This window comes from Nyctereutes procyonoides, unplaced genomic scaffold (genome assembly GCF_905146905.1).
Source record: "Nyctereutes procyonoides isolate TBG_1078 unplaced genomic scaffold, NYPRO_anot_genome, whole genome shotgun sequence".
NCBI lineage: Eukaryota > Metazoa > Chordata > Mammalia > Carnivora > Canidae > Nyctereutes > Nyctereutes procyonoides.
The window spans coordinates 14,571,480-14,596,387 of NW_026575133.1; the positions used below are offsets into that span (position 1 = coordinate 14,571,480).

Below are 24,908 nucleotides of genomic sequence, written 5' to 3' on the forward strand. Positions count from 1 at the left end.
AGACATATTTCCATATCTAGACATAAAACCCTATTTTATGCTGTAATACCCTCTGTTGGATGCATCTACCTTGATTTATCAAGTCTGCAATTGATCAGTTTTTCAGTGAGATCAGGGTTGTAATCACAAGTCAACCAGTTTATTGCCCACAGTTCGAGTCCCTTAGCTTCTCCTAGGTGTCACAGTGTATTCTGTAGCTCTAAAGTTTACAGGGATATTGAAGTTACTTGGCAGATGAACCACCCAAGACCTGTAGGCAAGTCTGACACCAATAAAAGCAGATGTACTTTAGGTCAAAGCTAGCATGCTTTATAAAATACACGAAAGTGTCAATAAAGATATCTGTGTCTACCCTCCAGGTTAAGCCAAGATCCGTAGCTATGCAACTTATGCCCATTTGCTATCTGCATAATATGTTCAAAATCCACACCACGAGAAATAAATATCTGCCATGTGTGTGTCCTGAGGTGTGTTTAGCACAAAACGAGAGACTATGCCAGGCGAGATTAGGTCCACCTGAAGAAGATCAGGCTGGAACACAGAAATTGTTTATTGAAGATCCAATCTACACTTTGTCGCCTTAGGAAGGACTTTGAGAGACTGCTCTCACTCAGCAGGCCCAATGCCCTAAGCCACATTTTTATTGCAGCTTTGTGAGTTATTTGAACTGAGCCTCTTCTTTGAACTCCTCTATGAAGCCTGTTCCCACCTGCATCAGAGGGCACTAAAAGGTCTCAGAATGTTCCTACACAATCTGTTTGCTGCTTTCACATTTCCATCCATGTATAAGAGATTGAGTGAGTTGAGAGGTCTGGAACCCAGCCACATGAACAATAGAGGCAGAATCTGTTTGTTTTTTTTTTTAAGATTTTATTTATTTATTCATAGAGACACACACACACACAGAGAGAGAGAGAGAGAGAGAGAGAGAGAGAGAGAGAGGCAGAGACTCAGGCAGAGGGAGAAGAAGGCTCCATGCAGGGAGCCCGAAATGGGACTTGATCCCAGTCTCCAGGATCACACCCCGGGCTGCAGGCAGCGCCAAACCGCTATGCCACCGGGGCTGCTCAGAATCTGGTTTTAAATAAGTGATCCAGCAGGTGAAAATGTACAGCCAAGACCTCTGATTGCACATGGGGGCATTCCAGGTCTGAACTGGCCTGAAGGCCTACTGAAGTATCTCCCAGGCTGAGAAAGGATGCCTGTCCCTTTAGGTTAGTAGTTAGGACTTTGGTTACAACCCCTGACACCTTAGCTTTCTTGGAGATTTGACTTTGGGCTGAAAGTTTCAAATGCACCTGTCACATGTGTGCCTTCCAGGCAGAGCAGCAGGTGGGATGTCAACAGAGTCCATTAACACTTCACATCAAAAATCCAAGTTGGCAAAGTCTTCAATGATTCTCTCTAAACTCATCTACTCTTCTGCCCGAGAGCACATAAACATATAATACACATCTTTCTTTTAAAGCGTATATTTTATAACTTTTATTTTTAATATAGTTCAGATTTACAGAAGAGTTGCTCTAGAGGTATATCTTTTGCTCAGATTTACTACTTCTTAATATTTTGGCCTGTTTGTCATTCACTCTCTCCGTCTCTCTCTCTCTCTTATTGTCCTTATGTTTAATCCATCTTAATCTGTTTGTCTTATCCATCCGTCTAACCATTTATGCATGTTTTTTTCTGAACCACTGGAGACATTGTACCTTTTCACCCCTAACCATCTCAGTATGAATTTCTTAAGAACACAGACTTTCTCTTTAAAAAAATTTTTTTTATTGGAGTTCAATTTGCCAACATATAGCATATCACCCAGTGCTCATCCCGTCAAGTGCCCCTCTTCAGTGCCCATCACCCAGTCACCCCAACCCCCCACCCACTTCCCTTTCCACTACCGCTTGTTCGTTTCCCAGAGTTAGGAGTCTCTCATGTCAAGACTTTCTCTTACATAATCACCGTACAGTTGCATTTTTTTCCCCTCAGTCTGGGACCATCATAGCATATCCTTTAACTGTTGGGAGAAAGAAAGAGACATATATTTTAAGGAGACTGCTGGTTGCCAGGGATTGCATCAAGGCAGTTTACATACTTTGTGGCATTTTTGTCTTCTAAAGAGTACCATGGAATCAATTTTTATTTTCCCTGTTTTATAGATAAGCAAACTCAGGCTTGGAGAAATTCAGAAATTGCCCCAGGGTTGGTCACTGGGGAGTAGACACAGATCCAGGTCTGTCTGATGCTCTCACTGCCCTGGCATTGATGCCTGGAGACCTGCCTACATCTTTAGTTCATCTCAGTATATCATCTCAACTCTTCTAGATGCTGCAGGCAACAGAATCATTCAGGGAGTGGCAGGGCTCTTCAGCAAGGTACTCACTGTTTGGAGCTTATCTTTAGCCCTGAAAGATGAGACCACCCCTAACACAGGCGTGTCTGCAAGATAAACATGCTTCATGTTCATGTGTCTAGCTGATCACATAGAGAGGGAAGACAAAAACGTGACATTCACGGGGACGGGTATTGGGGAAGACACAGGTGTCCTGTCTTCCTGTTTATGCCAACACGAGTGGGGAAGGTTATTGCCCAGATCCTAGGGTTTAGTTGGGCAAGTCTTCTGGGAGGAGTGGAATTGTAGAACTTAGAGCCACACAAGCACAGATATGTCACATCTGGAAAGGACTCTTGATGCATAGGCTATCTCCCATGTTCCAGAGATTTGGAAACTGAGGCTTGGAGAGGAAAATTAGTTTGTCCCTGTCATGCATCCAGCCAGTGGCCAAGCTGGGACTCAGATCCAGGTCCTCTGTCTTCCGGTCCATCAGGAAGCCCCACACTTCTTACAGCCCATCCTCTTCATCATTGACTCCTACGTACCTCAAGCAGCCACTACCCTGCATTCCATGTTCGGAAAAGTACTGTATCTGCCAAAGAAAGTACTTATATTAATGAGTAATTAAGTAGTTACTCATTTTCATTAATCAAAGACACTGGTTGACATACCAATCAGACTTTCTCATCAGCTTAAAATCTAATCAGGGTTACCATATGGATAGACTAGAGACTCAACCTAGGTTTTTTAAATATAAAAAATCATGACCCTCCCTTGAAATATTATTACCTTCAAAGGCCCTCAAGGACGTATTGGAGAACCCAGGCTGGGAGTCATCATGCTGAACCCTCAAAGGCACCCCAGTCATCTCTGCCCCCAGTGGACAAATTTTACTCCACCTGTCTGCCTGAAAACCTCATTGTCTCTTCCTCTCCCCTTTCCTCTTTCCTTCCTCCCTCCTTTTCTGCCTCACTGTTCAGATCTGCCATAGAGCATAAGGCAAATAATAGCCACATTTATGTAAATAGTCTCAAGAATAGATTAGAATACATATACATATAACTGGACACCTATTATGAATCAAATATGATTTTGAACTTGAGTTTTTACAAAAAGATATTTTTAGATCAGTGGTAGAAAAGAACATAGACCAAAGTATCCTAAATCAAATAGTTGCAGAAGAACACAAGACATAAAAAAAATGTTGTTTTTTCTAACCAGATAGGGTTTCTCACTTGCTCTGAAGCCAGACACTATGCAAACAAATCATTAACACAGAGATGTTTCAAGAATTTTTAATCCTCAAGATTTTTATTTCATGGTCACTTCATAAAATGATAAGTGGAAGTAAACTGGTTGAAATGAAGAAGCTGCTGGTGGTCACTGGAGGTCCTTGGCCTCCATCCTGAGTCAGTAAATCCAGACCCTTGTGCACATCACCAGTGGAGAAGCTCCAAATTAGTATAATTAACTGGGAGGATATGAAATGTCTCATGATTGTGATATTAAGGGAATCAATACAATTCAACTTTTATTTATTTTTTTTAAAAGATTTTATTTACTGATTGATTTGATAGAGAGAAAAAGAGAGAGAACACGTGGCAGGCAGAGTAAGAGGGAGAAGCAGGCTCCTCACTGAACAGGGAGCCCAATATGGGGCTCCATCTCAGGACCCCAGGATCATGACCTGAGCGAAGACAGATACTTAGCTGACCGAGCCACCCAGGCGCCCCCCCTCAACTTTTATTTCTGATTAAAAATCCCAGGAGAAGAAAGTGCTCATGAAATGTATTTTTAAAATTTGAGTGTAAGCCTTAATTGAGACCTATTCCTTTTAGGACCTAACAATGTCTGCAGCATGAATTCCTCTTGCTCTTTGAGGACTGGCAGCTGAGAGGGTGCCAGGTTCCACTGCCCAGCAGCTCAGGTACCAGCCTCTTGAGTGGCTCTTTCAGCCTGGAGGAGACAGGGACAGAGGTGATCGTCTTCATGCTGCTCACTAGGCAACTGGACAGACAAGGAGCAGGGTGCAACCCAGAATGGCCCTGTGGTTCTGTGTGTCTGCCCTGTCGTCCAAGCTCAAGTTAGCCCAGGCCAACCACAGCAAAGTCACATGGGCAGAAACGTGCTTGCTTGCAGGAAGCCGGGCAGAGCACCCGGCTCAGCCTGCCTGTTGATAATAAACTCTGAGGACCTGCCATTTTGACCTGCCTCAGAGCTCGACTGGGTCTGTGGTCTTTGTGTGGACTCTACTGAGAGGCAAAGATCCTGCATCTTACTGGTCCTCCTCCTGTCATCCCTGGAGAAGGGTTCACTCCTTGTGAGGCAGGCGCAAACTCAAAGTCTCATAACTTGTGGAGAGTTCCAGTTGCACTCCATGTCTCCATGGAGATGCTCTGGGAGCTGCCTGGGCCGTATGCTAAATCCCGTTCCTTCTGGAAAAGCACTTGACCTCTGGACATGGCCGAGGGGAGGTCTGCAAGGGATACTGGGGTTTCTCCGATTCAGGGCTGAGCCATAAAAGGAAATTCTCATTGACTCTAATTGTCCTCAGCCCAGATGAGACAAATGAGGGCTTTTTGTGATAGAATTACCCAAGTATTAGCCCTTGCTAGGGATGCGACCCACATCAAATGTAATTAGATGTTGAAGTTCACTTTATCTTTTATCATAATCATGGTGATTATGCAAATGTGCACTATGCTATTAGAACGTGTTTCAGGTTTGGAAAATTGCATCCTTCTCTTCCACGCTGGATTGGCTTCTGGTTACTAATTCTTGAACCTCCCAGAGACTCTGGGCTGATTAAGGTTTGCACAGACCAAACAGACGCACTTCTTCCCTCCCGGAGCTTTGATTAGGCCTGGGTCTTGGCTTCCAAATTCCAAAGGCCCTCTAAGGGCCTTTGGGACTGCTGGCTAGTGGTGACGACAGGGAGCTAGACCCCAGGGTTTGTCTAGAGCAGCTCCTCTTATTTGTGGAATATATTGGGCTGGTGACCAAGCTTGTGTTTGATAAAAGGCTCACAAAGTTGTGAAAGCCACTGCCCTAAACCACAGGTTGTTTCCATGTATGTCTATATATAAGGTTCCCACACATCCTTGCCATGCTCTTTCTCCTGTAATCAAACAATAGGAGGTCTATAAAACAAAAAAATACACATTAAACACATCTTTCCCCTTATTCCCTTCCAGTTCTGGTCTTTGAAGATAACTAATGTTGACAAGTTGATAGGTATCCTCCCCTGCCTGCCTTTCTCTGTGCAGCATGAATTCCTTGTGCTTTTTTCATTGTGAAAAATTTTTCATTGTGAAACATTTCAAACCAGTACAGAACAGTACAGACTAGTATAATTTAAACCTTGTATATTCATCCCCCAATTCCAACAATTATCAAGACTTTACAACACTTGCTTTATCTCTTTCTTATATATTTTGATTTTTTTGTTCTGTCTTACAAAAATGGCATTGTTCTACATGCACTGTCTGGCAGCTTGGTTTTTTTTTTTTTTTTTTTTTTACTTAATTACTTAACTATCTTCAAAATTATTCCTTATCAGTTCATTTACCTTTGCTTTTTAATGCTCTGTAGTCTCCCACTGAATGCTTGAACCATCGTTTACCCAAACATTTCCCTGTTCTTGGACATCGAAGGTGTTCCCAGAATTTTTTGCCACCTTATAAATAACTGCAGTGTCCTTGTACATAAGTGTTGATATATTGGTGCATTTATTTCTGTGGGATAGATTTCCAAAAGTGGGATGGCAAGATCTGGGCTCCCTGTGCTTTATGTTTTATTAAATACTGCTAAAGTGTATTCTCAAGAAATGGTAACTGTACAACCTCCCACCGGTGACACATGGATTAGCCCACATGTTCATATTCTGACAGTCCTGGATAATGTGATTACTCATTAAAATGTTGCAAATCTTTGCTGGAAGAGGGTGGTATAAAATTGGTATTTTATGTGCATCCGTGAATGAATGGATTCGTTTTCAGCATTAATTTCAGAAGTTATCCTTTTGTAGTCATTATTGGGGGGAAGATAGCCCCTAGGAACATCTGGAACCAAAGGCCAGAGGGATGTGTATTTTGAAGACCAGCCCCTGCTCTTTGTTCCCGTTAGTTTGCACAGCGGAGACCGGGTGCTGGCCGAGTGGTACACATCTGTAACCTCCCCGAAGGAAGCTGCACGGAGAATGACGTCATTAACCTGGGGCTGCCCTTTGGAAAGGTCACTAATTACATCCTCATGAAGTCTACTAATCAGGTAGGTCTGGGCACTTTCACACCAGTAGGCACCAGAGAGACCACACATTGGTGGAGGGCAATTATATAATATTTTTTTTTTTTTAAAGAAGCTGATCTTAAAGAAGTAATGCACAGCTGGCCTCTTGTTGGAACAGCACAGAGGCTTTTGGTGGTGGTGGTGTTTTGTTTACCCTTGTCTCACCTTAACCTCCTTGTGATGGGTACAGATTTTTGTGAGTTGCCTGGAAGCAAAGAGATATTTTGGAATGAGGTATTCATTAACATAGAAAAGCTAACTGGCCCCCAAAATAGAAATCCATGGGCTTGAGTCTTTTCACTGTTATGAACTCCCTGAGCTAAGGCTACAGTCTTACCATCTAAGCTTGTTCAAATCTGAGGGCCTGGATTTAGAGCGAGCCAGCAACTGACTGTGAACAGTTGTTTTCACAGATCTTTGGTGTTAATATCTGAGGCCCTTGGGTCTTGTAGCAGAAGAATGGGTGGGAATGGATGGTGCCTGGTAAGTCTAAAGGACAAAGAACCCTTAACCCATGGGGGTTAAGTCAGAACTTGCGGGTTAATATGGCTGTCTTCGCTTCTAAAGTCAAAAGAGGAGTTTATATTAGAAAATATAAACTGGCCGGGTTAAAGAAAGAAAAGAAAAGAAAAGAAAAGAAAAGAAAAGAAAAGAAAGAAAAAAAGAAAAGAAAAATGGCTGGGAATGAGAATATTTTGTTTTATTGTTAATAAATATATTTACTTTATGGACCAAAGGAGCAGACATAGAAGAAGTTCTTTTCTTTTTTCTTTTTAAAGGTTTTATTTATTTATTTATTTATTTATTTAGTGAGCGAGCAGGGGGAGGTGCAGAAGAGAAGGGGAGGGGGAGAGAGAGAATCTTAAACAGACTCTACCCAGCCTGATGCGGGGCTTGATCCCATCACTCCGAGATCATGACCCAAACCAAAATCAGGAGTTGGGCACTCAACTGACTAAGCCACCTAGGTGCCCCAGGAAGTTCTTTTCTTAATTAACATATGAACTTTAGAGACTCTGAGCCACATCAGATGATCAACAGTCTTCCTCCATCCACTTGGGCTTAGACTACTCAGTCCCTTTGTTCCAACTGCTCAGAATTCTGTTTTGGGTAAATGCACATGATTCAGCTTGCAACATTAATGCAATGAGATTCACTGATTTAGTATTATTCCCATTTGACAGTTGAGAGCTGGAGGTGCTAAAATGTGTGCATCAAGAAAAAGGCACTTAGAAAGCTGGGTGGCAGGATCTGAAATAAAACCGTAAAGAATCTTGACTTCTTCATCTCCCACACATCTGCCATAGATGGTGACAGCAAGGAAAAGCATCTCTGAAATTCAAAAACAGATGTGTGGGAAGGAGGGAGGATGAGCTTGGTTAGCCGACTTGGTTCAAGAAACTGGGAGTGTAGCGGCTCACAGTGAGGGCTCTTTTGTCACATATCACCTTTCCTTTTCAACACTGAGGGACCAGATCAGTGTGCTGTCTTGTACAAAGCAAACAAATCTAAGAAATGGTTAACAGCGATGAATCTACCAAAGCCACTATTGGGATAAACTAGCAGGTCAGTCAAAACAGTCTATTTAAAAACTGACTGAATAAAAAAAAAAAGAAAAAGAAAAAGAAAGAAACTGAATGCAAAAGCCCATTCTTTTTCTGTTTTATTAGAACAATTAAAGAGGAAAAATGCTATCGAGCTATAGTTGAGGGTTTTCTTCTCTCACTAACTCAAAAAGCTAAGGTCAAAGCAAGAAGCTATGACCTTCTTTCAGACCCTGAGTTTTTAGTATTTTTCTTTCTTTGCAAAGAAAGTGAGAGCTCAAATACCCTTGGCTGTGTCTCTGTCTCCTGCCCTCATCATGACAAAATAGCACATTTTGCAGGAATCAGGCCAAGGTCACTTGTAGAAAAGACTCACTCTCTCCCCTACCTCTCCTCAGGGCCTGTGGGTTAATGGAACTTCCCATCCCAGGGGGGCTTCTGTGGCATGACGTAGCCCAGGGTGGATATACATAATTTAAGAATCACTGGTACCCAGGGGAATCAGGAGAGGGGCCATCTTATATAATGAGCTCTTTGGGTGAAGTTAATAAATAGGTCTCTTTGAACAGATGGGATCAAAGACAGCTTCTTGTACTGATCTTTTTTCTTTTTATTGAGGTATAAAATACTCCAAAGTGTACTAGTGTTAAGTGTACAACTCCATTAATTTTCTACATGTGTACACCCATGTAATTATCAAAAAGGTCAGGAGAGAGAACATTTCCAGAACCTCACACATTTCCTCATGTCTCTCCCAGTCAGAATTCCACCTCCACCCCAAAGGGAACCTCAGCTCTAATTTTTATCAGCATTGATTCATTTTGTCTATTCTTGAACTTCATAGACATGGAATTATACCTAGTACTGAATTTTTTTTTAAGATTTTTATTTATCTATTGAGAGCCACAGAGAGAGGCAGAGGGAGAAGTGGCTCCCTATGGGGAGCCCGATGCAGGACTCAATCCCAGGACCCCAGGATCATGACCTGAGCCAAAGGCAGATCCTCAACCACAGAACCACGCAGGTGCCCCCTATGGCTGAATTTTGTTTAAGATCATTCAAGTCAGGAGTACCTGGGTGGCTCAACTGATTAAGCACCTGACTCTTGATTTCAGCTCAGGTCATGATCTGCCCCACGTGGAGCCTGCTCGGGATTCTCTCTATCCCACTCCTCTGCCCCTCCCCACCTAAAAAAAAAAAAAAAAAAAAGACCAAGTCAACTTCAGCTTCCGTCCTTCCATTTTTCCCTAGGCCTTTTTAGAGATGGCTTACACAGAAGCTGCCCAGGCCATGGTCCAGTATTACCAAGAAAAGTCTGCTGTGATCAATGGTGAAAAGTTGCTCATTCGGATGTCCAAGAGATACAAGGAATTACAGCTGAAGGTAAAGCATTCTCTCATTGTTCAGTTATTCAACAAGCATCAGCTGAGTGTCTCTTTGTGGGGCACAGACCTACGTGCTGGCAAGAAGGAGAGGACAGAAAAAAATCTAAAAATTACCCACTGCCTTGGGCGATATCACATGGGGAGGCCAACCATTATAACATATCAAGAAAAATGCTTATTGAGGTAAATACAAAATGCAAAGGGATGCTGGAGACAGGATAACTAGTTACCCTGGACCCAAGGAGGATTTTACAAGGGAACTCTTTTGAGGGATGAAGAAAGAAGGGACATAGGGTTGCATTTCAGAGGTGGGAGCTCCAAGCATAAACCCCTGAATATAACCTCCTTCTCTACCCAGACAAATCTTCAGTAACTTTTTCTTCCTCTCTCACTACCATCCCATCTTGGTCTCTTATTCACTCCTCTGTCCTCTATAATCACGTCTGAAACCCCTTCTAAACAGCACATGACTGCATTGGCCACTGTCAGAATGACTGTCAGGGATGAATTCAGACCATTCCAAACGGCTTTTGTTTCTGTTTTGTGCTTGTTCTACATTTCTCTCTTATTTTTTCTTTCTTTTCCTCCCTTCTTTTATTGTGAAATATAACATACATTCAGAAAGATGACTAGTTATGTATTGTATAGTTTTTTTTTAAAGATTTTTATTTATTTATTCATAGAGACACAGAGAGGCAGAGACACAGGCAGAGGGACAATCAGGCTCCATGCAGGGAGCCCGACATGGGACCCCATCCAGGGTCTCCAGGATCACACCCTGGGCATACGTTATCTACTGTAATCCTGACATCAGTACTGTCAGACAGGTGTTCATGATCTCGGTTTTACAGATAAGGAAATGGAGGCTCATAGAAGTTCAGTGATTTGCACAAGGTTGTAGGTATTGGGAAAGCCATGATTAAAACCTAGGCCTGTTTTGGTTTTGCGTATGTCTGCATCTCTATATTGTATGAGTCTGATCTCCATTGTCCACGTGAGAAATCAGGTAATTTGCATTTAGTCACCCAGCTGGTAAGCAGCAGATAATAGTCTAACAGAACTTCTCAAACTTTAATGTGCATACAGATCCCTGGCAGGTCCTGTTAAAGTTTCTGGTTCCCTGGGGCAGGGCTGTATTTCTGCCTTTCCAATAAGCTCCCAGGAGGCGTTGCCAGTTCTCACAGCACGCTTTGAGTAGCAGGGATCTAGAACACGTCGTTTTCTGCCCTTTAGAAAGGATTTTCTGCTCCCAAGCTGCCACAATGGCTCTCTGTGAAAGCATCTCAAAATGTAGTACTTCAATTACATAGTAATGCATGCACATGGGCCCTATGTCGACATGAATCAGCTGGGACTTTCTCCCTGCAAGTGGCAGAAAATTGAGAAAATTGTCTCATTTAAGCTTATCAACTAAAATATAAACCAGGAATTTATTGGCTCTTGTAAACGAAAAGTCCAGGAGTAGCCCTGGCTGCGGGTACAGCTGGACTCAGAGCCTAAGTGATATCATTAGGACTTGGCTCTTCTCCATTTCACCTTCTGTTGGCTTTGCTTTATTTTGGGGGTCTCCTTGGGACGGCCCCTGACAGCCCCAATTCCATCCTCTAGGTGGCGTCATGGCTTCATGGACTTCACCAATTCTGGCTTCTCATCCTCCTGTTTCTTTCACGGAGAAAGCCAGAGTTTTTCCAGAGTAGCTTCCTCAGAAGTCCTGAGAGGCCCTGTTACTGGGCTAGTTTGGGACACATGTCCTTCCCTGAACCAATCTCTGTGGCCAGGGAAGGCCAGCCTGTGACTGGCCGGGCCTGTGTCCGCTCAGAGCAGGGGTGGAGGAGGGGGAAGTGCCTCCCAGGGAGGTAGACAGCAAAACACCAGATCCATATGCATCTCTGGGTCAGAGGGGCCACCACTTGGGCTCCCACCAGGGCTTGCAGAGCGGGGTGTTGTGTGTGTGGGGTTTGATTGGTCTTTTCTCTCGACCTTTACCTTTAGCCCACCCAGGCAAAGTGGAGGGTGAAGGTAGACAAAGAGAAGATTTAAGGTATTTCTCATCTCCTCTCCTGAATATTTCCTCATGCTGGCGATCATGTCTCCCTATACACTTGTGGCAGAGTCTCTAATCCTCGGGGCCCTTTCACATAACAGGTGCCCCGCAAATACATGGAATGAATGGGAAAGAGTGAATCTGAAGGAATAGTAAAAAGTGAGTTTTTTCTTCCTGCAGACCTGGAAGAAGTATTTTCTGGGTTGTTCTACAGAAGACTTCTCCAGAATTAGCATCTTCTATGCAGAAGGGAACTTGGAATAATTTAAGCCAGTGTCTCCCAGTCAGGGGAATTTTCAGGTTCTTTTGATCAGAGATTTCCTTCAGTAGATTTGGGGTGGGGTCCCGGGTGGTTTGGGGCTAGAGGGCCTGGTTTCAGAGCCATTGGTCTGGCCAGCCTCCCAGCCACAGAGAGGGTCTCTGGCACTGGGAAGCAGTGTTGAATATGTTCCACGGTGCTCTTAGGAAGATTCTATCAGCAAATGGTGATAAAGGGTCTTCTCCACATAATATGTGGTACAGGGAGCTTGGTCCTCACTTGGGGACAGTTTGCTATGTAACTGAAGAGACAGCCTATTTTTGTGGAAATTATACAAGACTTAAACATGACTGCATAAGTACGAGAGCTTCGAGAAGTCCTGGCAGTGTGACTTGGTTGTGTAAAGAAGGGAAAGATTACTGAGTAGTGCTTGAAAGCAGAAGTGAATTGGCCAAACAGAGGGTGTCCAGGTGGAAGGAGTCAGGTGAGAAGGGATGGAGACTCTGGAAAGCAATGTCGAGAAGGATCAGAGCTGCTCTGACAGGGCCAGGCTGTGACAAGTTCAGGGCTCATCTGGAAGGTTTCAGCATCTTCCCAGGGCTTTTGAGGTCAGAGGAGACTCTCCAGCAGCTCCTTTTATGTAGGCCCAGAACCTGTGGCTTTTATCAGCGGAGCCCACCATGCCCCAAGGCTGTTGGTGAATACCAGATGGGCCTCATTATCTCACCTTTATAGGTGGAGAGAGTGAGTCTCCCACAGACAACAAGCCTTGACCCTAGATCACCCAGTCAGCTGGGGGCAGAGCTGGGCTGTTCTTCCTGAGTTGAGATTCTCAGGCCAAGGTGGATCCCTCTGAGTATGCCAGTGCTTCCCTGGGACAGCACGGGGCTTGGATTCTCACCCTTAAACGCAGCAAGATGTGTTGATCATGAGCACCGTGGATGGTCCCCTGTGGGGTTATCGAGCAACATCAGTGTCATCATAGAATGGATGAAAAGACCCTATGTCTGAGACTTGCTTCAAAATATTCTGTAGGGTGGGGGAAAGGTTGGGGGTATAGATGAACAAGATTGGTCAGAATTGTTGACAATGGAAATGGAGTTATGGGGGTTCAGTATACCATTCTCTGTGCGTTTGTGTATGTTTGAAATGGTCTACAATAAAGAGGTACCCAAATGGTCAGGGTCACTCCATTCAGCTTAATGCTCACACTCCTCATGCTCTGGATTAAACTTTTTCTTCCTCTAAAAAGGTACTTTTCCTTTTGGGTGGACTGGGCCGTGGATCTGAGTCCTCACTGCTCCCTTTTGTGTTTGCATGGCTATCTCTGATCTAATAATGACCTCTCTGACTTTGCCTAGAAACCTGGAAAAACTGTGGCTGCCATCATCCAGGACATGCATTCCCAGAGGGAGAGGGACATGTTCCGGGAAGCAGACAGGTGAGGCCCCAGCCCTGGACATCAGGGCAGATTCGGGTAGTTGGGACACTCTCCTGTCTCTCATTCTTTGGGGTATTGAGTCAACCGTGCCCTTCCCTTGCCCTTGCCCTGTCCATCAGCTTATCTAGGCCCCACTTTTCCATGTGCCTGATGGAAGTCATCAGTCCAGTCTAGAAGTGCTGCTCAGGTTAAGCCTCAGGAAAATGCAAGATGGTAAGCTCCCTTCTTCATCTGCTCCTCCTTTGTTGGAAAGGAATATATAGAGGAAGGGTTCTGGTGGTATTTGACTCTTTGGGGCAAGTCTACACTCTGCTAAAACTACCTGAAAGAGTGTGTGTGTGTGTGTGTGTGTGTGTGTGTGTGGTCTATTTAGAACCACCTGTTGATTTTTTTTCATGAGCTGAATGTAGATGCAGGTAAACCCCCCCAAAGTAGTGAACCTCCTCCTCACCTGGGGAGTGACCTCCCCAGTCACCTACTCTGAACATGGAATGAATTCAGTTTTCAAACTCATTTCTTCCTACTGGAATTGTGACCATGCCAAATTGGGGCTACAAGTTTCCCACTGTTGCTGCCCTACAAGGACAGCCCCTGTGGAGAGCCAAGGGGCAAGCACCTGGCCTGCACAATCCATGGTTCTTACCCACGGCTGCCACAGATGGCGCTTTCACGTCACTGCAGAGGGCTGGATCCAGGCTCTTTCCCCACCCATGGTCAAGGCAGCCTGGTGCTAGTGATCCACATCGGAGTTTCCTCTGGTTAGTGAGGGCTTCATGGGCTACCTGTATTTGGGAACCAAATGAAAATCACCTATTCTTTTATAATAATGGGTATATATATATATATATATACATATATATATGATTAAGTAGGTCTGCTTAATACACAAACAACCTTCAGAAAGAGAGAGAAAAAGAGAAAGTGTTTATGTATGTGTGTATCTTTGTATGTAGCTGCTTAAGTTTGGAATTTCCATTTATTTGAGATTTTTTTTAATGGTTTGTTTTGTTTTGTTTTTTAAACATGTATAAAGCCATACCATACTGCCTGCATTTCTGCAGTATTAGGAGGAACTAAGAGGTCTTGCTCTAAATCCTAGACAGATTGAGGTCCTTTTCTGGGATTCAATCTCTTCATCTGAAACACGAACTGGTTGGAGCTCTAAGGTTCCAAAAATCCAACCCCAAAAGGCCTTCCTTCTTCTTTGGTTTGGAATCTCAGAACCTGCCCTCCTCACTCTCATCCTCCCAGTAACTAGCAGCCTCCTGCCATGCCCAGGATCTGAACAAACTGAGATGAAAAACAAGATGAATGGAGGCCAAGAGGTTGCCTTTATTATGGTAGAAGTCAGGTGAAGTTGGGGCTTTGGTTTTGTAGCCAAGGGGCTGAGTAATTGAACCCCAGGGTCAGGCAGCCTTGCCCACCAGGCTGGACCAGGACAACCTCCCCACATTCCAGGGAGAGAGTTGCCTGCTGCCTGAGCCTAGCTTCCTTCCAAGAGGAAGAAAGATGGAGTGGAGCCAAACCAATCCATTTATTTATCCCAGTTCCCAGGAGCAGAATGAGTATAGGGGCGCAGATGGCCAGGACTGTCCTTAGGAAAAATCCCTCCTCCTAGATGCCACCAGGGAGGAAAAGCTCTTTCCTATACCACTCTCTGTGTTGTCTCTATAGTTGCAATGAAGAGCGTGTGTCTTCATGGGGTTCTGTGTGGGTGTGTCTGTGCGAGGGGCTAGTTGTATCTGTGCATGGTACATGGGGGCTGGGACACGCAGATTCTAAAACCCACTCTTTTGCTCTCTAATAGGTATGGCCCAGAAAGGCCACGGTCTCGCAGCCCAGTGAGCCGGTCACTGTCCCCGAGGTCCCACACTCCGAGCTTCACCTCCTGCAGCTCTTCCCACAGCCCTCTGGGCCCCACCAGGGCCGACTGGGGCAACAGCCGGGACTCATGGGAGCACTCGCCCTATGCCAGGAGGGAGGAGGAGCGAGACCCGGGACCCTGGAGGGAGAACGGGGAGGACAAAAGGGACAGGGCAGACCTGTGGCCACATGATCGCAAACACTACCCCTGGCAACTGGACAAAGCCGAGCTAGACGAGCGGCTGGAAGGAGGGAGGGGCCACCGAGAAAAGCACCTGAGGCCCGGGTCCCCCGGCCCTCCCCACTCTGCGTCGGGCTACAAGAGCCGAGAAGATGGCTACTACCGGAAGGAGCCCAAAGGCAAATCGGACAAGTATGTAAAGCAACAGCAGGATGCTCCTGGGAGGTCCAGGAGGAAAGAAGAGGCCAGGCTGCGGGAAAGCAGACACCCCCACCCCGAGGACTCAGGCAAGGAAGACGGGCTGGAGCCGAAGGTCCCTAGCACCCCTGAGAGCACCAAGTCTAAGCAAAATGAGAAAAACAGAACCAAGAGACCTGATAGAGACCAAGAAGGAGCTGATGACAGAAAAGAAAGCGGGATGGCAGGGAATGAGGTAATGATGCAATCTCTTCCCCAGGTAAGGAGAGGCAGGTTTCCGAGCAGAGTAATATTCACGTAATGGTGATGCACTTTTATCGAATGAATGAAACACAGAAGGTTTACTCTGTGCCAGGCACTGGACTGAACACCTTATCTCAATCAAGGTATTCAGTCTTCACAGCAACTGTGTGAGGAATATTGGTAGTAATACTATTAGGGCTATAGATGAGGGAACTCAGGCCCAGAGAGCCCAAGGTAGTTGCCCAAGGACACACAGTCAGGAGATAGAGTGATGGGTCTCTGAATCCCTTGGCATGCTGCTGCCTGTGCTAGACATTAGGCAGCGACCTGATGCAAAGGCCTTCTGTGGCCCTGTGTGTGTCTGGGGTGGAGGGGCGCCACTTGCACCCACAGACTCAGCCCTGGGAGATTAGGTTTGATCTGCTCCATCCTTTCTTCTGCCAAAAGCATCTGCCGACCCTGCAGTATGAAAGAGGGGGTAAAGAGAAGCAGCCACCAGCCACTAAATTACACTGGCTGCCCAGGGCTTGGTGTGCTGCCTCTGGACACTGTCCAATGCGTTACTTCCACTGTAATAAAAGTGCTTGGCAATTGGCTGGCACCTTTCATCCAAGCGTCTGAAAGGGCTTATAACCTACTACATGATTTCAGTTCACACAGTGGGTCATGAGGACTCTGGGTACAAAATTCACACTCTAACTTGACTTACACTTCTTGCCAAAACCACCTACATTTAAGTAGGAGCTGGACAGTGGATGTTGGAGAGGGGGATCTGCATAAAGAGCCCAATTAAAAAAAATCCTACATGTGTATCTGACTCAGGAGGTGGTGACAGGGACTTAGTTGAAATAAGGAGCCAATTCTCAACTCTATGGACACTGCAGAGTCACACTTTTGTCCACTACTGCATTCACTCTTCCATGCATTGGTGGGTAGTGGTACTAGATATGGGGGGCCCAAAGGTGAAGGATGTGGTCCATGCTGTGGCAGAGACCAAGGTCTAATGGTGGAAGGAGAGCTGCAAAAATGATTTACATTCAGTGGGGCCCGAGCTGGAGGAGAGTAGTGGACGAGCTGCCCTGTGGCATTCCCTCTGCATAAGGAGAGGGGGACAGCTGCACAAAGGAGGTGGCACTTGAGCTGGGTATTGAAAGTGGGGGGAAAAGCAATTTGGGAAGCAGTGAGGGCAAAAATGAGAAAGGAAGACTGGTTTCAAGAACCTGCAGATAGTGTGGCTGCCTCTTTAGGGCATGTTAAAGGATAATGTTTTTGAAAGGTAAAATCATGGCCCTTATGCAAACATAAAATGAATACATGTCAAAGATGTTATTTAACACATTAATTAACGAGAGAGCCAGAAAATGTAAAGGCTGGTTCAAAAGAGAATCCAGGGGATCCCTGGGTGGCTCAGTGGTTTAGCGCCTGCCTTCGTCCCAGGGCGTGATTCTGGAGTCCCGGGATCTAGTCCCACGTCGAGCTCCCTGCATGGAGCCTGCTTCTTCCTCTGCCTATGTCTCTGCCTCTCTCTCTCTTTCTATGTTTCTCTCATGAATAAATAAATAAAAAATCTTTAAAAAAAAAATCCAGAGAGCAGGCACCATGGAGATGCAATCAGGAATGCAGAAATGTATTTCAATAGATAGAAAATATAAAATTCCTTTGCCTCTCTGATCGAGAATCATCTGCACTGTTCATCTCCTGCAGTTTACAGGGATGCAAAATCACTCAGCTCAAGATAAAGAAACGTGCAGACTCCTGTGGGATCAGACCTCCTGGAGGGGCATGCTAGACAACAAACTGCTGTCCAGCCTTCCATGGACAGAACACCCTGTAGTCTGCCCATCTCAGAGTCTGCCGCAGTTTCTCCTGACTGGCCTATCGAGGGGAGCTCAGGAGATGAGATTAGGGACCTGGGGTGGAAAGTGGACCCATGAAGGCCTTCCAGTGCCTGGCTGAGGACTGGAACTGGATCCTGAGGACCTGTGAACCAGAGGATGTTTTTAAGAAGTGCGTCCATGCTTGGAGGGATCTAAGGGGCTAGTGATGGGTCAGTGCCTCAATAAGAGGCTCCGTGGGACAGAGAACAACAGCTCCTTGAGCAGGGGCTCAAGCCTGGACCTCATACATGGGCCACCTGCAAAGGGGTGGAGCTGCCCCTTCCCGATCCTACCCACACTTCTGCTGCTCTTCCTCAGTAACCTTATTGTTTTACCCACCTGCTGTCATCGGTTTGCCCATTTAAGGTGACACACACTGTGTGGGTCATCCCCAGAGCCCTGATGCAAAAAAAGATGCCCAGAAAGTCCCATGGGTTTCCCCAAATTCTGTCTCTCTAGCTGATTCTACCTCTAATACCCTCTAATACCGGGGTCAGTAGGGACTTGCTGGGGTCCCCAACAGATTGTGTCTGTGGGTTTGGAGCCAGGAAGCCAAACACCATTTGGTGGAATATCAGCAGAACCAAGTCTTCTTTGCTGATCTTAAACTGTGTATCACAATCTTGAGGACAACCACAACCCCCACCCACCAGGGCTGCCCCAGGAGTCAGGCAACAGGCGGTGGTTGGACTTAGAGATAGAAGCAGCAGGGCTGAGTACGGTGTCCTTGCCTTTCTCCTAATATACAGGGCAGCTCCCACCACAGGGCATTTACATGCGTTCCCCTGCCTAGGCGCCTCTCCCCGCTGAAGTCAGCTTGGCTCCCTCCTCCTCTCCTTTGTGTTTACTTGTTGTCACGCTCTCCACATGTTTATTCCTAGAGAGAAATACCACTACGTAAAACCACTCCAACCTGCTTCTCTTCCTTCTCTGATGACCATTCCTAGGCCCACCTTATCCCCTGATATCTGTCTGTATTTTACTTAGTAGCTATTTCCTCCACACCACCGCCCCACCAGATGTAACCTCCACAAGGGCAGGAATTTTTGTCTGCAGTGTTCTCTGCTGTGTCCCCAGTCCCTATATCAGGGACTGACACAGTGATCAATAAGTATTTGCTGAAGGAAGAAAGAAATGACTGAACCCGGACCCTGGAGACAAAGGCCTGGCTCCTGAGAACCAGGTCACACCCTGTTCTTCTCTGCCTCCATTTTCTCATTTGTGAAATGAGGGTGATCACAAGGCTTTTGTAGGACTTTAATGAGCTTGTGCTCGCTTAGAACCTCTAAGATCTTTGGAGAAAGTGCCCATGTGGGAGAGGCCAGTGTGTGTGCTGCTCAGTGTTTGGTGGGTGGCCAAATCTACACATAGGACCCAACCTTGAGCATAAGACCCCAGAAATCAAGTCACTGAGTACAGTGAACACAGGAAAGCATCCCTTCACCTTACTAGAAGTGTGATCAAGGTACAGACCCAGATGCCTGGAGCAGGGAAGCCAGGCAGGGAATACAAACCAGGTAATAGGAGTGGAGCCAACGTGGAGAGAAGGGACCATGGCCACCCGAGGAGGAGGTACTTGTCTGTTGGGGGCAGTTAGCCACTGTGCTCAGCTCCATTTTATGGCTGTCATTCAGGGCTGCATGGCCTGAGCTCTTAGATCCCCCAGTTTTCTGAAAAGCAGCACCAAAGTCTAGATAGGAAATGTCCCACATCTTAGAAACTGTATAGGCCAAAACATATCTGTGGGCCAGATGGAGCCCAGGAGTCCCCAGTATAAATAGTCCATAGGAGGCAGAAATAGAAAAACTAATCATGCTCATTTGGAGCCTAGATAGAGACCCAAGCATGACAGAGGCAGCCTCTGCCACTCCTTCAAGCCTTCAAGTCTCCGTTCTTTTATTGACTAATGTCCACAGAGCACCTAGCACTGGGGCTACCTTTCTGAGTGAAAGCTGAAATGACCTGTGATCTCATGGAGCTCATGGTCTAGTCGAAAGGTATACTGATCAATCCCTCAGATGAGTGGAAGAGCACGGGTGTTGAGTGCTAAGAAGGTGATGGAGGTATGCACTGCTTAATGCCTATGATGAATCAGAGGCTTCCCTGTGTTAGGATGTGACTGTTGAGATTTGAGGGAATGATGGGTTTGGTTTCACTGAGTGAAAAGGAAGGAAAGCAGACAGAACATCATGTGCAAAGGCCCTGTGGCTGGAGGCCGGTGTTACAGGTACAGAGAGCCGGGTTGGAATGGTGGGAGGTTTGTCTGGTCTGTCAAGGGGTCATATCAGACAAGGCCTTGTGGGCAGGTTGTGGATTTTTGTCTTCATCCCAAGTGCAAGGGAAGCAAATGAAATATTTGAGCAAGAATATATAGTGAGATTATGGTAGTTTTTGAATTTTGGAGTGATCATTCTTGATTGCCTTGGGGAGAATAGACTTAGGAGGAGACTATGGAGCAGGATGGGGAGAACAGTTAGGAGGTGGTTTATCAGTAGACCTAGCCCTACGGAGGCAGGCCTTGCTCGCAACAGTTGTGACCTAATATCTTAATCTGTGAGCTGGTGTGGGCAGTGGGTACATTGGTTGCATTTGTTGGTTTTCCTTAAGCTGCTACTCTCACATGAAGTGACCCCAGAACATGGGGTACACTGAAGTCCCTGCTCCATTTCCTTTGTCTGCAGGGAGGAAGCACCAGGATCCAACTGGCGAGGGGCTTCCAGACAGCCAGGCTGTCCCTGCCTCTCCCCGCTTGAACTGGGGGGTGGAGGGGTCTCTACTGTGTTGACCTAGGTGTGTGGCTGTAGAAATTGCTTGGGGAGGGTAAGGGTTACTTACTTGGACAGGGGAGGGCCATAGGTAGTTTATTCAGGGAGATAAAATAAAGAAACAGGTCTCTTGTTGGTAGAAGCTATGGATTCTAAAGGCTAAAAAGGCATTTGGAGCTACTTTGCATTTAGGATAGCTTGGAAGACTAGAGCAGAGCTTGCAGAGGGATCTTCTGCTCTAAATACCAGAAAGAGCAAGGACATAAGGATTTCAGCTCTCTTCCCCTGTCTGGTAATAACTGGTTAAACCAGTCAGCCCTGAGCTCTTGCCCCAGCTGGCTCCTTGTCAACTCAAGAGAGGTGTGTCTGGTCATTAGAAATCAGAACTAGAATCATTGACTTAGAGCCAACCTCAGCCAAAATTGTCAAGAAAATGCAACGTGCCCTTGAGAAAGTCCAGGAAGAGTCATTGATTTGGTGGCCAAAGTTGAGGTCATTGGAGAATATCCTCCAAAAACTTCTAAAATGAGGGTTGGCAAACTTATTTTACAAAGCAGAGGACAGTAAATGTTTTAGGCTATGTGGGCCAAGAAGCCAAAGTGAAGATACTATGTAGGTATTTATGTGATCATTTAAAAATGCAACTATTTAAAATCGGAACGGTCTGCTTAATTCACAGATTACATAAAAAGAGGCACTGGTTCAGACTGCCTTGAGGATGATAGTTTGCTGACCCTGGTTTTCAAGGCTGATCAGAGACTCTCATTCTCAACCAAACACCTGCTTTCAGTTATTTGATTTCTCAGACATGAGCACTAGCTATCATGAGGGAGTGAATTTGAGGGAGGAAATAGAGGCAGGACGGGAGGGGATTACTAATTTGGGCTATAGCTCCAGGGCAAAGAGAGGACCCTACCCATTAGTGGCTTGGATGTGATTTTTATGGCCAAAACAGATCTTTTGGGGAGATGTCACCATGATGATTGTCAACCCCAGGGCCAGTTTACCCTTGGTCCCTTTACTCACCCTCACTGCTTGTAGGTTTCACAACTGTTAAACACATGCAGTTTGCCAGGGATTTCTGCCCCACTGAAGACATCAGTCCAACCATTAAGACATTTCTGTGGCTCCACTTGTCTATGTGACCTTGAGCAAGTTACTTAACCTCTCTGATCCTTAATTTCCTCATCTGTGAAAGAAAAAGCACCTGCCTCCAAGGGGTTCAGTGAGGACAAAGGAAATGGTGTCTGTGAGACAACCTGATGACTGTTAGCTGAGCCCAGTGTCATTTTCTCTCTTGGCCTCTTTCTTCTGTCACTGCTCACTCACCATTGATTTGGTTTGTTCTATTCTTCCTTTGGTCAGGCTGGAAAAGAGGAGCAAGAGGGCATGAAAGAAAGCGCCTCATCACTAGGCAGGAAGGAGAAAGAAATGGAGTTCTCGGATGCAGAAGACACAAGGACAAAGAAGGTAAAGTTTGTCCCAGGTGCTGGCAGGACAGTCGCATCTGCGTGAAGGCCAGTGGGCAGCATGTGTCAGGAGTCCCCATCCTGCCCTGTGACGCCCCACTTGCTGCATGGTGTGTATCCAAGACCCCACCCATGATTCCACGAATGAAGCCAGCACTTCTTGAAAGAATGGTTTTGCCGGGATCTCTCCACAGTCTTTATTAAGAAGATCTTTACTACACGCCTGGGCTCTGCCTCAGTCTCCAGCGACTTGGCTGTGCTCGTAAGAGAAAACATGTGCCCAAAAAAAGACTCAGGCTTCAGAGCCAGGCTCCCAAAATAGGTCCCTTGGGAGGGGCTGGGGGAAGAGGGGAGCTTTGGATGCTCAAGCTGGGGCCCTGACCTCAGCATGCCCAGACCCTGGGATTAACAAAACATCTACTGTGCTTGTAAAGATTATTTTACTTAATTAAAGTAAAAAATCCAGTTATAGTGCTGTGGCTGCCTCAGCAAAATGAAACGTGTTTGGAACACGGCCAGCTTTGTGCCTTTCTGGTCAGGAGAGGTGGGGAGATGAGTATCACTGGCAGGGAAGCTGATCTGCGAAATCTGGCTGCTGGGGACATGAGAAAATTTCAGGAGGGGCCAAGTATGAGCTATGGCTGTGAAAGTTGCACCCTTGATGGGAAAGGGAGCTTGGGGGAATTCGGGGGGGGGGGATTTTGCTGCAGTTACATTTAGTGATGGCCTTCATGCAAGGAAATAACTCCAGCCAGCTGATTTATTTAGAGTTTATACCTTTTTTCATTCATTCATTCATTCATTCATTCATTCAGAAACTGTTTGTGGAACACCTATTCTATACCAGGGTTTGAAATTCTTTGTGCCATTTTAAACATGGTAGATTAAGCATTAAGGGCTTACTCTCGATGCTGTTTTGAGCCTCATTCTAGGGATGAATCAGAGATGTGGGACTTGAGGGGTTTATAACTCCTGATTACCCAGTAAAGGTCCCCAGGCAGAAGTAAGGGTGCTAAGGATCTTTCTGGTTTGAGGGGCCCTCAGTTTGAATACTAAGACCTGCTCCTCAGTCACTCTCTGACTTTTTGTCTGCATTTTGGTTCAGGAGCAAGAGTGGGAGAGTGGAAGTGAGGCAGAAGGAGAGAGCTGGTATCCCACCAACATGGAGGAGCTGGTTACAGTGGATGAGGTTGGAGAGGAGGAAGATTTTATTATGGAACCTGACATCCCAGAACTGGAAGAAATTGTGCCCATTGATCAGAAGGACAAAATCTGCCCAGAAATATGTCCCTGTGTGACAACCACCTTGGACCTGGACGTAGCCAAGGATTTCACCAATGAGGGAGTGAAGCCAGTAGGGAATGGGGCTACAGAAATCAACCCCAAGTCGCCCAAAGACCTGCCTTCTGCTTCCACGAGCTGTCCCAGTGACATGGACGTGGAAATGCCTGGCCTAAATCTGGACGCTGAGCGGAAGCCAGCTGAACGGAAGACAGGCCTCTCACTGGAGGGTTCAGATTGCTACGAGAAGCAGGCAGAGGGTGGGGAGAGCTCCGATGTTCGTCTGGCCCCTCCACTCCAGCAAATGTCTTCCCCCAAGCCAGCAGAGGAGGGGGCCCGGCAGCCTAGCCCACCTCTCGATGACTGCAAGGCCAGGGGGACCCCCGAAGATGGGGCTTGTGAAGGCAGCCCCCAGGAGGGGAAAGCCAGCCCTCGCCCGGAAACCGACCTCCAAAGCCAGGCTTGCCAAGGAGTGTCGACCCAGGGTAACTACCTCCCTTTTCTCCTGTGCGGTTGGGTTGATGGGACCACTGCTCACCTAGGGAGGTGTGTGGGCATGTGCAGGCTGGAACCAACATGTGTGAGATTTCAACCAGCATTAAAGCTGGTGCAGAAAGCCAGCTTTGGAAGGCCTGGTTAAACAGTTAGTGCTTTGGGGCAAATGGTGTAAAGGAAATCAGATAGGAGGCCACATGTTTTCTGAGAAGCAAACTCAGATAGGACAGACTTTTCTGAATTTCCGGGAGCCCAGATGGACTCTGACAATGAAAATCAGCAGAAGTTTTGAGCTAGCAGGCCAAGGGGCTCCAGTTCCTTGCAGCCTCTCAGGCCTGCACAAGGGTGGACCACTCAGGCTGTTGTTTCGGTGAGGCCTGGGTGAGGGGGCAGGAGTGTGCGAGGCAAGGAAGGAGCACCCAGTGGGCAGAGGGAGGAATAAGGAGCTCCTGGTGGGTACAGCCCACTCCCCCTGCTACCGCCGCAGACCCACTGCTCTCCACAGCCTGACCGTGAAACGAGGCTTGTCCCAGGCTGTCCTCTGCCTCCACTCCACTGCAGGTGATGTTGTGTCTGTGCCTGGCACTATGACATCATGAGAGACAGAGTTTAAAATAGGCTAAGCCCTATCTTCTCTGCCAAGTGGAAACAAAGATCCATCAAGGGCTACAGTGGGGAGGAGGGAGGAGGGAGGAGGGAGGAGGGAAGAGGAGTAGCCTTCGGGATGAGTAGTTCTGAGTGAAAATAACTAGAGCTTCATTTCCCAGAAAGCCTGCAGCATTCTGAAGGCTGAAGGAAGGGGTATGAGAGTCGAGGGCAGAAACCGTTGAGTAAAGGCTTGAAAAGAAACGTTCCCATTCAGTGCCCTGTGGCTGGTACGAGCGGGTCGGGGAGCTGGAGGCGCAGGCCCCCCTCCACGGCAGGCTGACCCGAACTGTTTTTCACCTGCGAATCTCCATGGAAACTGCCGTGAGAACTGCCTTCTTGTTGCCAGAGAAACACTGAGGCCTGGGCTGTGTCTGCTCAAGGCAGGAATAAAGCAGGAGCGAAATGTTCGCCTTGCCCTGATTGAACCCTTTTTTCTGCCATATAGGTCTCAACACGCACTGGTGCTCATGGCTTATTAGCTCACCCAGTGTTTGGAGTTCATATTTAATAACACTGCTAAACAAGCTTGAGGTGAAGATGACATTGCCTTCTGTGCCAGCCTCTGCTTCTAGAGGCGTCAGCACAATATTTGCCCTCCG

General features: G+C 46.5%; 1 protein-coding gene across 2 annotated transcripts in view; it reads left to right on the plus strand.

Moving 5' to 3' along the window:
• Positions 1 to 24,908, plus strand: part of RBM20 (RNA binding motif protein 20) — a 181,258-nt gene that overhangs the window by 144,780 nt on the left and 11,570 nt on the right. For both annotated transcript variants that reach the window (XM_055300525.1, XM_055300526.1), the window contains exons 6-11: positions 6,455 to 6,598; positions 9,412 to 9,543; positions 13,210 to 13,289; positions 15,097 to 15,766; positions 21,782 to 21,886; positions 22,991 to 23,651. In XM_055300525.1, coding sequence (XP_055156500.1) covers positions 6,455 to 6,598; positions 9,412 to 9,543; positions 13,210 to 13,289; positions 15,097 to 15,766; positions 21,782 to 21,886; positions 22,991 to 23,651 — 1,792 coding nt within the window. The remainder of the gene's footprint in view (positions 1 to 6,454; positions 6,599 to 9,411; positions 9,544 to 13,209; positions 13,290 to 15,096; positions 15,767 to 21,781; positions 21,887 to 22,990; positions 23,652 to 24,908) is intronic.